General features: G+C 33.8%; 1 protein-coding gene across 1 annotated transcript in view; it reads left to right on the forward strand.

Moving 5' to 3' along the window:
- The window catches only part of SCFD1 (sec1 family domain containing 1), a 98382-nt gene that overhangs the window by 42901 nt on the left and 41645 nt on the right, over window positions 1–13836 (forward strand). Inside the window, exons 12-14 of the mRNA XM_045802627.2 lie at window positions 3362–3452; window positions 4007–4080; window positions 4766–4847. Of these exons, the coding sequence (XP_045658583.1) occupies window positions 3362–3452; window positions 4007–4080; window positions 4766–4847 (247 nt within the window). The remainder of the gene's footprint in view (window positions 1–3361; window positions 3453–4006; window positions 4081–4765; window positions 4848–13836) is intronic.

Here is a 13836-nt window from a genome sequence, read left to right on the forward strand (position 1 = left end):
CTGGGTGGCACAGCGGTTAGGTGTCTGCCTTCGGCTCAGGGCGTGATCCCGGCGTTGTGGGATCGAGCCCCACATCAGGCTCCTCCGCTATGAGCCTGCTTCTTCCTCTCCCACTCCCACTGCTTGTGTTCCCTCTCTCGCTGGCCGTCTCTATCTCTGTCGAATAAATAAATAAAATCTTTAAAAAAAAAAAAAAAATCCACCCCTTACGGGGAAATGAAGATGTCATCTGACTTAATGAATTTGATGGAAAAAAATCAAAAAGATCATGGTGATTCTTCTACACAGTAAGAGCTGTAATTAAATAGTATATAGGGATCTATCCATTTCTTCCCAGTTCCTGGGTTGTTGTTTTTTTTTAATGACTTTTTATTATATTATGTTAGTCACCATACAGTACATCCCCGGTTTCAGATGTAAGGCTCGATGATTCATTAGTTGTGTATAACACCCAGTGCACCATGCAATACGTGCCCTCCTCAATACCCATCACCGGTCTATCCCATTCCCCCACCCCCCTCCCCTCTGAGGCCCTCAGTTTGTTTCTCATAGTCCATAGTCTCTCATGTTTCATTCCCCCTCCTGGGTTGTTTCTTGATGGTTGTTTTTCAGGGGCCACTTCCCTTTCCAGTAAGTTCATGCCGTATGATTTTGTAGATTTTACAGATAGTCTTTCTAAATTTTGTTGCTGTCCCCACTGACCTTCTGCAAGACCATTTCTGCCTTTCATTAAAAGAGGTTTTTGTGATAGAGAAACATTGAAATGTAATCTTCCCTCTTTGTTCCGTGTTTGCCTTCATACAAACACAGTGTTAGATCTCTATGGAGAGAGAATACCTAAACCTGAAAAACATTCATTTAAAGCACATTAGAAATAATAGTCGTGTGATTTCTTATAGGCAGATACATAGATCCCATGTATTGCTATGTCCCTTTAAAGTTTAAGGTAGTTCATGGGTTCAGTAATTGTTAAAAAGGTTACCTAGTGGTAATTATGGCTAGAGAAATCATTCTAAACAAACCAAGAAAAATCATTCTTCTGAGAAAAAGAATGCTGCTCATCAACAATTATGGGAATAAAATGTTATTTATTATTATTAATTTGAGTATTTCAGGTATTAGTGTACCTATATATGTGACCAAGTTCTTGATATGGCTGTTCTTTTTGACCTCATTTATGTTTAAGGAAAAGTAAGATACAGACTTGATTCCACCAGCTGGGTTTTTTATGTGTTTTATCTTTTTATTTATAACTTTTTTTTTTAACATTGGAAAGTCACATTGCTTATAACAAGGAATTTTATTTCCTCTCTCTGCAGAGGAAAAGTCACTGTCTTCCTCTTTCTGACTGGCAATTTGGGTACTGTTATAATTTATTTTAAATAATTTTCTTCTCTTGTAATTCATATCTGTGCTTTTTGCCATAATGGCAAAGTACAAAAAAGTTACATTTACATTATTTCTAGAGGATGCAGGATATTTTAAAATTAATTTTAAAATTTATATTTTCTAGTAGAAAAAAGCTTAAGAAAAAAAATCTCATTCAAATATGGAAGATTTGAGTATTTTCTTTATATATTTAGGAACAATCTAAGAAGTCAGTTGAATAATAAGAACTTTAATTTTTTGTTTGTAAGTAAGAATAGCCCTGAATAACTCTTACTCTGAATGTCATACTACAGTATTCTAGAAATACAGTAATAGGGGCGCCTGGGTGGCACAGTGGTTAAGCATCTGCCTTCGTCTCAGGGCGTGATCCCGGCGTTACGGGATCGAGCCCCACATCAGGCTCCTCCACTATGAGCCTGCTTCTTCCTCTCCCACTCCCCCTGCTTGTGTTCCCTCTCTCGCTGGCTGTCTCTATCTCTGTCGAATAAATAAATAAAATCTTTAAAAAAAAAAAAAAGAAATACAGTAATAGTAATCTGGGCACAAAGACACTGGCAGATAATGTAGAGTTAAACAGGTAACTTAAATCTCTCGAGCTTCAGTTTCCATATCAGTAAAATGTCGGTATGATAATTCTACCTGTTGCCCTATTTCAGAAGGTTGTTATGAAGATGAAGTGAAATAATAGAAGTAACTTGCCCAGAGTCATCCAGTTATCGTTGATAAAAGCAAGAATAAAGTCCAGTCCTGCTAGATCCCAAAAGGCCCTGCTCCTAATTATTAATACCTATTAATAATACCTATTATTAATCACCAAGACTGTGGTTAGATTATATGAGAGAATAGAGACACATTCTTAGCACTTTGTATATGGCATACAGGAAACACTCTATAAATGCAAGCAGTTATTGTTGTCTGTTAGCCCTGAGATTTGAAGATACTGGAGATTCCAGGATCATCTAGTTCAACCAGCACGTTGTACTATGCTCAGTGCTATGTTCTGCCAGCATAGTCTGATGAAGCTGAGGTTAACGCCTGTGGTTGTCATGTAAAACTGGACCATGGTCTTCAAAATTCCCTCAGGGTCTTCTGTCATTTCTCTCAGTCTCTCCTGGGTAAAATGTGCTGATCATTAATGAAGTGTTACCAGTGTCAGGGCAAAGGGTTTTTGTTTCATTGTCGCTTAGACATGACCTTTTCTTTCTTGAAGAAAATCTTCTGGCCTCCTCTAAATTGTAAATGAAAAATACTTATGTTAGAAACCATTTTATGGTCAACATACATTTATTTAGAATTATTCAAGAGTAGTGCCATGTGAAATTTTTTTTCTACCAAAGCTTCTCAATGATTGCAGATCACTTGGGTCTGAAGTCCGTGGAAATTACTGCTAAACCTCACTTGGCCTGGAAGAAGACATCAGGCATTAGACCAACAAAACTGTGGCCTATGTTCTGTTTTTACTAGCAGTGTTCTAAGATACTATGCTTACAGAATTAAAGATTTTTTTTCAGTTTCTTGCATGAAATGTTTTTAAAATGCCATCTTTGTAATTATATAAACCTTCTGACACTGTGTTAATTTGGGTGGTAATATTTAATTGATGTTTCATTTACCATGCCTTCTCGTTTGTTTTTCAGTCACTTAAATATTTTACTTTTTTTTCTAACAGTGTATAGGTGAAGTAAAATGTGATATGGTTAATGAAAATAATAGAAATAAATTTAAATTTGCTTAGGTGTAAAAGAATTATGATATGCGTTTTAAAGAAATAGTATTTGTAATATAAATAGACATCCAAGGATATATGGTTGTATTTATGCTAAATTTATGCTGTCATATGTTAAATATATTCTAATTCAAATAGGTACATTTAAAATAAAAATAAATCCTCAGTGAATATGTTTCAGAATTCACACAAAAATTTATGTTTTGATGTCATACTCATAGTTCCTCTTATTCAATACTGTTTCAGTCCATTCCCAGAAGTTGCAGAATCAGTTCAGCAAGAACTAGAATCTTACAGAGCACAGGAAGATGAGGTTAAACGACTTAAAAGCATTATGGTAAGAATCTTTTGCTTTCTTAGAATTACAGGGAAGCAGGACATCTGGAGAGAGAAAGAGATTAACTTTTTTTTTTCCCTCATGAAAATTTGAAACCATTCATTGTTTTAATAAGAAAAGTATTCTCAACTTACTTAAAAGATCTTTGTCAAAAATAACCTGAATAATGAGAAGAGCAAAATATTTTAAAAGAATAATCTGAATTTATGATCTGAAAAAATACATAATGTGGCTTCGTTTTAGAGATACATTTTCCAGTGCTGCACATTCTACTATACTTTGACCTAACCTCAGAGTTCAGCTCTACTATTTATTACTGCACGACCTGAGCAAGTCTCTGGACCTATTTCTTTATCTGAAAATACCCGCTGGTCCTTCATCATCCAACTTTCTAGACTGATGGAGACCAGAACTTTTCTATAACTGTCAAAAATGGATATGCTTGTTCCTTAGAGGAGAATTGTAACTCTAGGTGACCTAAATCTTAGTATTTATTACTGATCTTAGGAATATATTGATTTTTATGCATCTGAGATCTTTTTTTTCCTCCTCAGGGACTAGAAGGGGAAGACGAAGGAGCCATAAGTATGCTTTCTGACAATACTGCTAAGCTTACATCAGCTGTCAGGTAGGTAAGCAAAACTCTTTAAGTCTTCTGTTGATGAGATTTATTTTGAACTTAAAAATTTGGCTAATATTTTTAATAATAAGACAAGTAGGTAATAGCATAGACCTTTAACAAACTAAATTGTGTTTTTAACATGTTCAAGCTGATTTAAATTCCCTTTTTCATATAGCAAATCATTTGCTTCTTTCACTAGTTAGAATTGTAAATGGGGATATTTTTACCAAGAAGATAGTATTGGTGATAAAATAATACAAATTATTATTAATTTTATCATTGCTGCTATTATTTTATTAACTAAAGGTTAAGTGCAGTTTCTTTCTGATACTTAGGAAATGCCATCAAAAGAGAGGAAATGTGTTTTAGATATATAGGTAAAATCATATTTCCATTAATCTGATTATATTCTTAACCTCCAGATTTTGGAATCAGAAAGTAAAATGGTGGAATAAGATATTTAAGGGACAGATTACTCTAAACCAAGAAACATTTCACCTATACTAAAGTAGTGAATACTGTATATGGTAAAGCTTAGAGATTAAATTTGGTTGGTAGTTTAAGTTGTCGTCTTGTCACTTTTTTATTCTAAGTTTCCTCAGAGGAAACATCCAGGTGTGTGTTTTATTCAGGTCTGTGTCATTTTCTTAGAAAATTTAATGGTTAATTTTTAATTTTTTGATACTTGTAGTTCTTTGCCAGAACTCCTTGAAAAAAAAAGACTTATTGATCTCCATACAAATGTTGCCACTGCTGTTTTAGAACATATAAAGGTAAATTTAACTTTTTCCCCCCTACACAGTATTTACGTATTCTATTTATGTACGGCTTTAAGCTTTTTAAGGTGATTTCATATTCATTATCCCATTGAGGCCTCACTATAACATTATGAGATATAATTACCAAAGGCAACATCATTACCTTCATTTTTCGCAAATGAGGAAGCTTAAGAACCCAGAAAGAATAGTGATTTATCAGGGTCACACGTTCAGTAAGTAGAAGTTAGAATCTGTGATATTTCTGTTATGTTGCCTCAATACTATGTACGCTTATTACTCTGTTAACAGTAGACCTGTGTCTAACCATCAATAATACAGATTTAGACACCCCTTTTACTGTAGTACTATCTAAAATATCCATTAACTGTTTTAGATAAGTCTTTCACCATTAAAGCGTCTGTCTCCTGTTGTACTATGATTTTGAAAAAAGTAGATTGTATTTTCTATATGTTGTTATCATAGCTCTTTTATCTCATTACTTTGTTCATGATTATCCCATATCAGCCTGACTTAATCAGTCCCTCAGTATTCTGTCACTTATTCTCTGGGTGTGGGGCTGAATTTCAATGACAGATTGACCATACGCTAGGACTTGGTTATTAACGACCCCTGCTTTCCGTGTGTTACATTTGAAAAAGCAATGTAAAAAAGCTAAATATGCTTGTTTGCCTGTCAAGGATGTTGATAACACCTTGAATTTATGGAAAGGAGACTTAAACATTTTTTTTAACGATCTAAAAAGTCATAGAGAATAGGAAGGAACTATTACAGATAGATAATGGACATTGTGCAGCATGGAATTTAAACATGCATAATTTCTTTTGTTCCACATCTCAGTGTTGAAATTTGCTATCTTCATGTACCTACAGGAATAGAAATAGAATAATTGTGCTGTTTATAGATGACTCTGCTGATGATATTTTCCCTTCCATATGTAGCATCTTTGTAAAATGGGAAAAGGTTGCTCAGATCTGTAAACATCTGAGGTCATTGTCTCCTGTGGAGATAATGTATGTAACCAAGTGAAGTGAAGAGCTATATTGAGAATTTCCTTCAGTAGGAAAGAAAGGCTTTGCTTACAAGGTGAAGAATGATTCTAATATAAAAAGCTTTAAAAAATTTGTTTCAAAACAAAATATAAGTTCTAGTTTATATCTGTTAAATTGTAATTATATACTAAGGATCTTATCCATTAAATAAACATTTTTAGAGTACTTGCTGTGTGCTGGGCAGGGTGCTAGGTGCTCCATGCAAATAAATTGACAAGAAATAAAAACAAATTCTAAAAAGTTATGACAGTTGTTAATAGTCCTATGGGGCTTTAAGATTTAAGCTGTTCTTCGGATTTCCTTTGACTTTAGTTTTTTGTTTATTTTTTATTAGTAAAGTTTATTGATTCTTAGATTTTACTTTCTGACCTCAGGTCTCATAGCTGTGAAACCAGAAAAATGCCAAGCTCAGCTCATACCATCAAACCTGATTTGTGTAACCCAAAGTAACTGATTATTGTACCTGTGGAAAGCACTCAGTTTCATCCTATTCATAAAACTTTACAAACATTATCCTGCCAGAAATTTATATGAATATACTCCAGGTCAAAGACTAGAGCTTATGGTTTGAGAAAATTCTAGCTAAAGTAATTGACTTATTCAGTCATGTTTTTTGAATGACTCTGTGTTGTGCTAGGCCCTGGAAGTTCTGCGGTAAATTAGACAAGTTCTCTATTCTCTTGGAGCTAATATTGTAACAATAAACAAAGTACCCAAATTAGAAAACAGGATAACTTCAGTCATTTAGGTGATGTAAAAACAGGGTGATAGGAGATGATAGAGAACAGCTGAGAGGGCTACTTTAAGTGGTTAGGAGTAAGTGGTTAGGGAAATCACCTTTGATGTGATGTTTGAGTTGAGACCTGAATCACATGGAGTCACTTAGTAAAAATCTCAGAGCCAACCATTACAGTCAGAGGGACTAAAAAGTGCAAAAGCCTTAAGACAAGGAGCGAGGTTGGTGCATTTAAGGATGTAAAAGAAGACTAGTAGTGCTTATGGTGAGGAGGGAAAAAGTGATAGACTACGGGATCAAGAGAAGTAGCAATTTAAGTGTGATGGAAGTCATTGGAGATTAATGACATGATCTGACTTATGTTTCAAATGGAGAATTGAGAAGTATGAGTGATGGGTGAGTTCTGGAAATAAGTGTGGAATTGAAAGACAGCTATTACTGCTGTCTAGATGAAAAATGGTGTTTTTTAAGGCAAAATTTACTATAAATTCTTTATGATGTTTATTTGTAATTTTACACTAATGATTTTATCTGAGTTTTTCAAAATAATTTTGTGTTAATAGAGAACATCTGTCTGACTTCAGCGTGCTACCATGCATGACCCACATAATTCTGTTGTAAGACCTGGTAATTTGGCTCTCTTCATAAAACAAGTTCAAACTAATTTGTCATTCAGTATGTTATGTGATTTTATATAAAAGGCACACATTTTGGGATGATTATTTTGCTGTAACTCAAGGAAGACACCCTTTTAAAAAACAGGGTCTGATTTAAAGAAACCATGCTATAAAGGACATTCACTTGCAGAAGGAAAGTGATGCCTTCTATAGGATACACTGTTCCCCGTTGGATCATTCTAAGAAACCCAGTCAACATCAGAACATCTTTAAATATCATTGATAAAGGAGCATATTTATCTTAAATGTTTACATATCAATTATAGTTGGATTTAATAAACTGCATACTCTAAGAAATATTCTTATAAAAGAAATTCTTTTAGTGTGGAAAAATTGGAATGTTTTCTATGAAGAGTCCTTGTAATGTTGACCCTCTCTTTTAAGTTATTCTTCTTCCTTGTCAAAATTAGCATATAAATTCTGCTACTCCCATTATTTCTCATTACTGCTGGTTATAAAATTTCTTCTTAAAGCTTTCCATAATTATTAAATTTCCAACCTTATAATATTTACTTTTAAGTGGCATGTTGACTTGTACTAAAACTATTCTACACCACATACCTCTGGCTATAATGTTAATATTAACTAAGTATTTTTCTCCGTGATCTCTTGCTCTTTTCACCAGAGTTTATTGACTATTTGAGTTTCACTTCTTTATAAACTTCTATTCACCTAAGTGGTAAATATTTTTTAGTATTAGGAAGAATATTATGACTTCTTATGCAGAGATCTTAGAACATTTCCCTTGGTATTCATCTTCATTGCAGTTTTGCATATTTCTCTTTTTGGGATGTTTAGATCATAGCTGCTTTTTATATTTCCTTAGAGTATTTTCTAAAGCAGAATACTAGAAGGAAATAATTTCTTTAGAAGTCGTAACAGTGATCTGGCAATCATTGTTTTGATGGAAAGCTAGAAACACATCAATTTGCAACAACTTTGGCAAATATTATTACCTTTGTTTATTAAAATTCTAAGGATTTTAGTGGCTTGGGTGGTTAACTTTAGTTTAATAGATTAAAGAGTAAATTGTTGAGTCCTCATTTGTTTTGAGTAATCCATACCTTTGAAATCTCTTCTTTAGCAATTCTTTCATTTCTAATACAAATATGGCTTCACCACTTGCTGGTTTTTGGGGAATGACTCCTGGGATTACTTAAATAATTTATAGACAGATTTTAATTTATTTCAATGATTGTTATCCCACCTGCATAGTCAAACTGAATTAAGTACTCTTCAGCAGATACCTAAGAAAAGGAAAAGACGCCTACGTATAAGTCATAGTAGATGAGAGATAGAAATGGCATGATGTACTCTTTCCCCTAATGCTCTCACCTGAAAGGAAGTTCTGTGATATCTGAACACTCCATCCGAATACAGCCAGCAAAAAACAAGCTTTTAATAAGCTGTTATGGATTGAGGCTTCATTGGTGCTGAATCTTTATTTTTGTTTTGCTGCTGCTTGTGGAGAAAGTTAGGAGGTACTGAATCAGATCTAAAGACATCACCTGATCAAGCAGGTGTACTACTGCCTTAGGTCTACGTGCTGAACAAGGCTTAGTCCTTGGTAGCAATGCTAGCTTTTAACCTTAGCATCTCCTCCAGGGGGCTTATTTTACTTTGGCTCAACTTCTTTATCTCTTCTAGGGGAAGATAGCTTTAAAAGTAGACACTCTCTTAATTGATTTCCACTAATCAACACATCAAATTAACTGATGCCCTTTATCCCCTCTATAAAACATAGAGGCTGCTGGCCACATTATGACGTGCAGACAGCTGGCAGCTTGGATGCCTCACAGGTTGAATTTTAGAGTTATTTATATTTGATTCCAAACTATTTAAGCCAATTATATGAGTAGGAAAAGAGGATTGTTTCTTTAAAACTAGGTTATACACCTTAGACTTACTGAAGATGGTGATTTAACTATTGTTTAAATTAGTACTGGGTAAAAAAAAAGAAAAATATTTAACTGCAAAAATTGGAAAATCTTGAAAAATACTAATATTGCTTTGCAAATGTCTATACATTTTTTGGTTCCACTTCAAAGAATGTGAAACTAGAAATCATAGGTGATCCCTTATAGGTGTGCTTTATGCAAGAAAGAAAAAAAAAATTTAGTGACACGTCTGTACTCAAAGAAAAGGTATCAGACCTACATCAAGATTGACAGACAATTGTGTATTTTAGGTCTTAAGTTAAAAGGCAGTACACACACACATACACACAACACAGGTTTGTGGGGTTTTTTGGTCATTCTTTACATTAACTGACTTTGATGAACTGATCACCAGTACCCTATCACAGTAGGAAAGAAATTTTACTGTACTAGAAATCAGAACATTTCTCTGGTTGTATTTTTTTTTTTAATTCATTTGCAACAGAGACAGAGCATGAGCAGGGGAGAGAGGCAGAGGGAGAGGGAGAAGCAGCCTCCCCACTGAGCCAGGAGCCCCATGGGGGGCTAGATCCCAGGACCCAGAGATCATGACCTGAGCTGAAGGCCGACACCTAACCATCTGAGCCACCCGGGCGCCCCTCTCTGGCTGTATTTTAAATGATCTCAGTATACATACCAAGCGAATGTTCATATGACCTTCATGTCTTTTCAAGGCAGGGGGACAATATATTCTGTAATAGAAAGTCCCCAGCGGACAAGCTATCATTGTCTTTTATCTCTTCTTATCCAAATAAGATTAGTCACTCAGTACTTGAAGTTTTCTTCAATTATGACCAAAGGTAGCTCTTGAATGAGTGGAATATCCTTTAACTTCTTCTCACTCACTGTGAATTTTGGGAGACTATTTCCATATCTCCAAAAAAGTGTGAAATTACCTTTCTCTTTGTTCTCTTTGTTCTCACTTCTCTGCCATCTGCTTTTGTGAAGATGAAGCATTGTCATTGAGACCCAATTATAAAGGTTAAATTCAAAGAAATAAAGACTTCTCAGAACATTCAATAGTAAGAAAATAAATAACCTAATTAAAATATGGGCAAAAGAATTAAATAGACTTATCTGAAAAAGATATATAGATGACAAGTACGTTCAATCTCAATAATCATTAGAAAAATGGAAGCAGAAACCACAATGAGACATCACTATATTAAAAATGTCTAAAATTAAAAAAATCAATCATGCCAACCTTTGGCAAAGATACAGAGGAACTAGAACTTTGATAAACTGCTGGTAGAAATATAAAATGGTATATCCACTTTGGAAAATAGTTTCTTGATTTCTTAAAATGTTAAACAGAAACCTGTCATTGGTCCAGTCATTCCATTCCTCAGTATTTACCGAAGACAAATGAAAGCCTATGTTTATTGTACACAAATATTTACAGCAACTTCATTGTAATAACCAAAAACTGGAAACAACTAAATGTCTACCGACAGCTGAATTGGATAAATAAATTATAGTATATCCATAAGATGGAATATATTCAGCAATAAAAAGGAAGGTACTATTGACACGTACAACAATATGGATGAATTTCAAATACACTGAGTGAAAGAAGCCACATTAAAGAAGAGTACATAATCTGTGATTGCATTTACATAAAATTCATAAAAATGCAAGCTAATCTATAGTGACAAAATGCATATCAGTGCTTGCCTAGTAACCTGGAGAAGAGTGTTAGGGGGCCAAAAGGGAGGCATTACGACAAGGAAACTTTCCTGGGTAATGAATGGTATGTTCACTATCTGGATCGTGTTCATGATTTCATGGGTATATATACATATATATCCATGTATGTTGTAAATAAAGATGCTATAAATGCCCATGAGAAGGTTTTTGGGTGGTTATGTTTTTAGCTCCTTTGGGTAAATACCAAGAAGTTGGTTGCTGGCTCATATGATAAGAGTATGTTTAGATTTGTAATGAGACTGCCCGCTGCCAAACTGCCTTCCACAGTGGCTGTGCTATTTTGCATCCCCACCACCAATTAATGAGAGTTCTTGTTGCTTCACATCCTTACCAGCGTTTGGTGTCATCAGTGTTGAATTTCAATGATTCTAATACATGTGTAGTAGTATCACATTGTTTTCATTTGCAGTTCCCTAATGACATGTGATGTAGATCATCTTTTCATATGCTTACTTGCCATCTGGATCTTCTTTGGTGAGATGTCTGTTCCCATCTTCGCCCCATTTTTTTAACTGGGTTGTTTATTTTCTTAATGTTGAGTTTTAAGCGTTCTCTATATTTTGGAGAAAAATGTCCTCTCATGGATATATCTTTTGCAGATATTTTCTCCATGTCTATGGCTTGTCTTCTCATTCTCTTGACAGTATCTTTCACAGAACAGAAGCTTTTAATTTTAATTAAGTCCAGCTTATTGATTTTTTCCTTTCGTGGATCATGCCTTTGATGTTGTATCTAAAAAGTCTTTGCTGTACCTAAAGTCATCTGAATTTTCTCCTAATGTTATCTTCTAGGAGTTTTATAGTTTTGAATTTCCCTTTAGGTCTGTGATCCATTTTTAGTTAATTTTTGTGAAAGTAGGGTCAGTGTCTAGATTCATTTTTTTTCTTTTGCATGTAGGTATCCAGTTGTTGCAGCACTATTTGTTGAAAAGAATGTCTTTTCTCCGTTGAATTGCTTTTGCTTTTCTGTGAAAGATAGGTTGACTGTATTTGTGTGGGTCTACTTCTGCATATCTCTTTTCTGTTCCATTGATATATTTGTCTTACTTTTTGTCTAGTAACAAATGGTTAGGTATTGTAGCTGTATTTTAAGTCATAAAGTCCTCTATCTTTTTTCTTCTCCTTTCAGATTGTTTTGATTATTCTGGGTCTCCCATGTCTCCGTATAAACCTTAGAATCAGTTCGTTGATATCTACAAAATAACTTGCTGGGAGTTTGATTGAGACTGTATCGAATCTATAGATCAAATTGGGAAGAACATGGAATATCTCTCCATTTACTTGGTTTTTCTTTGATTTCTTTAATAAGAGTTTTGTAGCTTTCCTCATACAAAGCTTGTATGTATTTTATTAGATTTATAACTATTTCATATACTTATTTTTTGAGTACTAATGAAAATATTTTTGATTTAATTTCAGATTTAAAGTGTTCATTGCTAATATATCAGAAAGCAGTTGGCCTTTATATGTTAGCCTTTTATCCTGCAGCCTTGCTATAATCACTAGCTCCTGAAGTTTTTGTTGTTGTTTCTTTGGGATTTTCTATATAGACAAGCATGTCATCTGTGAACAAAGACAGTTTTATTTCTTCCTTCCCAGTCTTTATTCCTTTTATTTCCTTTTCTTTTCTAATTGCATTAGCTAGGACCTCTGTTATGATGTTGTTAGAGTGCAAGAGGGGACATCCTGGCCTTTTTCCTACTGTAGCCATTGACTTTTGTATATTAACCTTGTATCCTGCACCTGTGCTACAGTCGCTTATTAGTTCCGGAAATTTTTCGTTGTTTTTTGAAATTTTCTACATTAACAATTGTGTCCTCTGTAAATGAAGAGGTTTTTGTTTTTTTTTTATTCCCAATCTGTGTACCTCTGATTTCCTTCTCTTGTTTATTGCATTAGTTAGGGCTTCCCATATGGTGTTAAATAGGAGTGCGAGAGGGGGTATCCTTGCCTTGTTCCAGATCTTAGCTGGAAAGCATCTAGTTTCTCATTATTTGCATTCTATTTTCTGAAAGAGATTGCAGAGAATTGTTACAATTTCTGTTTTAAATGTTTGACAGAATTCTCTAGTGAGCACACCTAGACCTTATGCTTTCTGTTGTGGAAGGTTATTCATTATTGATCAATTTCTTTAATAGATGTAGACGTATTCAGATTATCTATTTCTCTTTCAGTGAGTTTTCATGAATTGTGTCTTGCAAGATAGTGGCTCGTTTCATCTAGGCTCTCAAGTTTGGGCATAGAGTTGTTCAGAATACTCCTTCATCATCCTTTTGATGTCATAGGATCAGTAGTAATGGCCTCTTTTTCATTTCTGATATTTTCCATTTGTGTTTTCTCTCCTTTTTTCTTAGTTAACCTGGCTAGGTATTTATCAATTTTATTGATCTTTTCAGAGTCGCTTTTGGTTCCAGTGATTTTCTCTGTTGATTTCTTATTTTTAATTTCACTGATTTCTGCTCTGATTTTTATTATTTCTTTTCTTGTGTTTACTTCAAATTTAATTTACTCTTCTTTTCCTGGTTTTATCTTTTAAGAATTAAATACATTGTTGTTATAATTTAAAACTAAATGCTTCTGAGAGTCATAGTAAAGTAAGGCTTAATATAGTTTACAAGTGCAAATAAATCTCTATTTTTTCCAGAAATATTATAAATAAAGCAGTTTTTGGTATTATAATAAGATTGCTAATATTTGTATTTTTAATACTTTTCATCTATAAAGATCGCTTCATGTACATTTTAATTTTTTATTACATAGATCACTTTAGTCAGTTTATTTTTAGGAGTCAATATATAGTATAATTTACAGATTAAAATTGTTTCTGTATTCTAAAACAGATTTAAGGTAGATTTCACAAGTAGCACATAGAACAAAA

Source organism: Ursus americanus, chromosome 35, assembly GCF_024610735.1.
Source record: "Ursus americanus isolate L20-20 chromosome 35, mUrsAme1.1.p, whole genome shotgun sequence".
NCBI classification, from domain to species: domain Eukaryota; kingdom Metazoa; phylum Chordata; class Mammalia; order Carnivora; family Ursidae; genus Ursus; species Ursus americanus.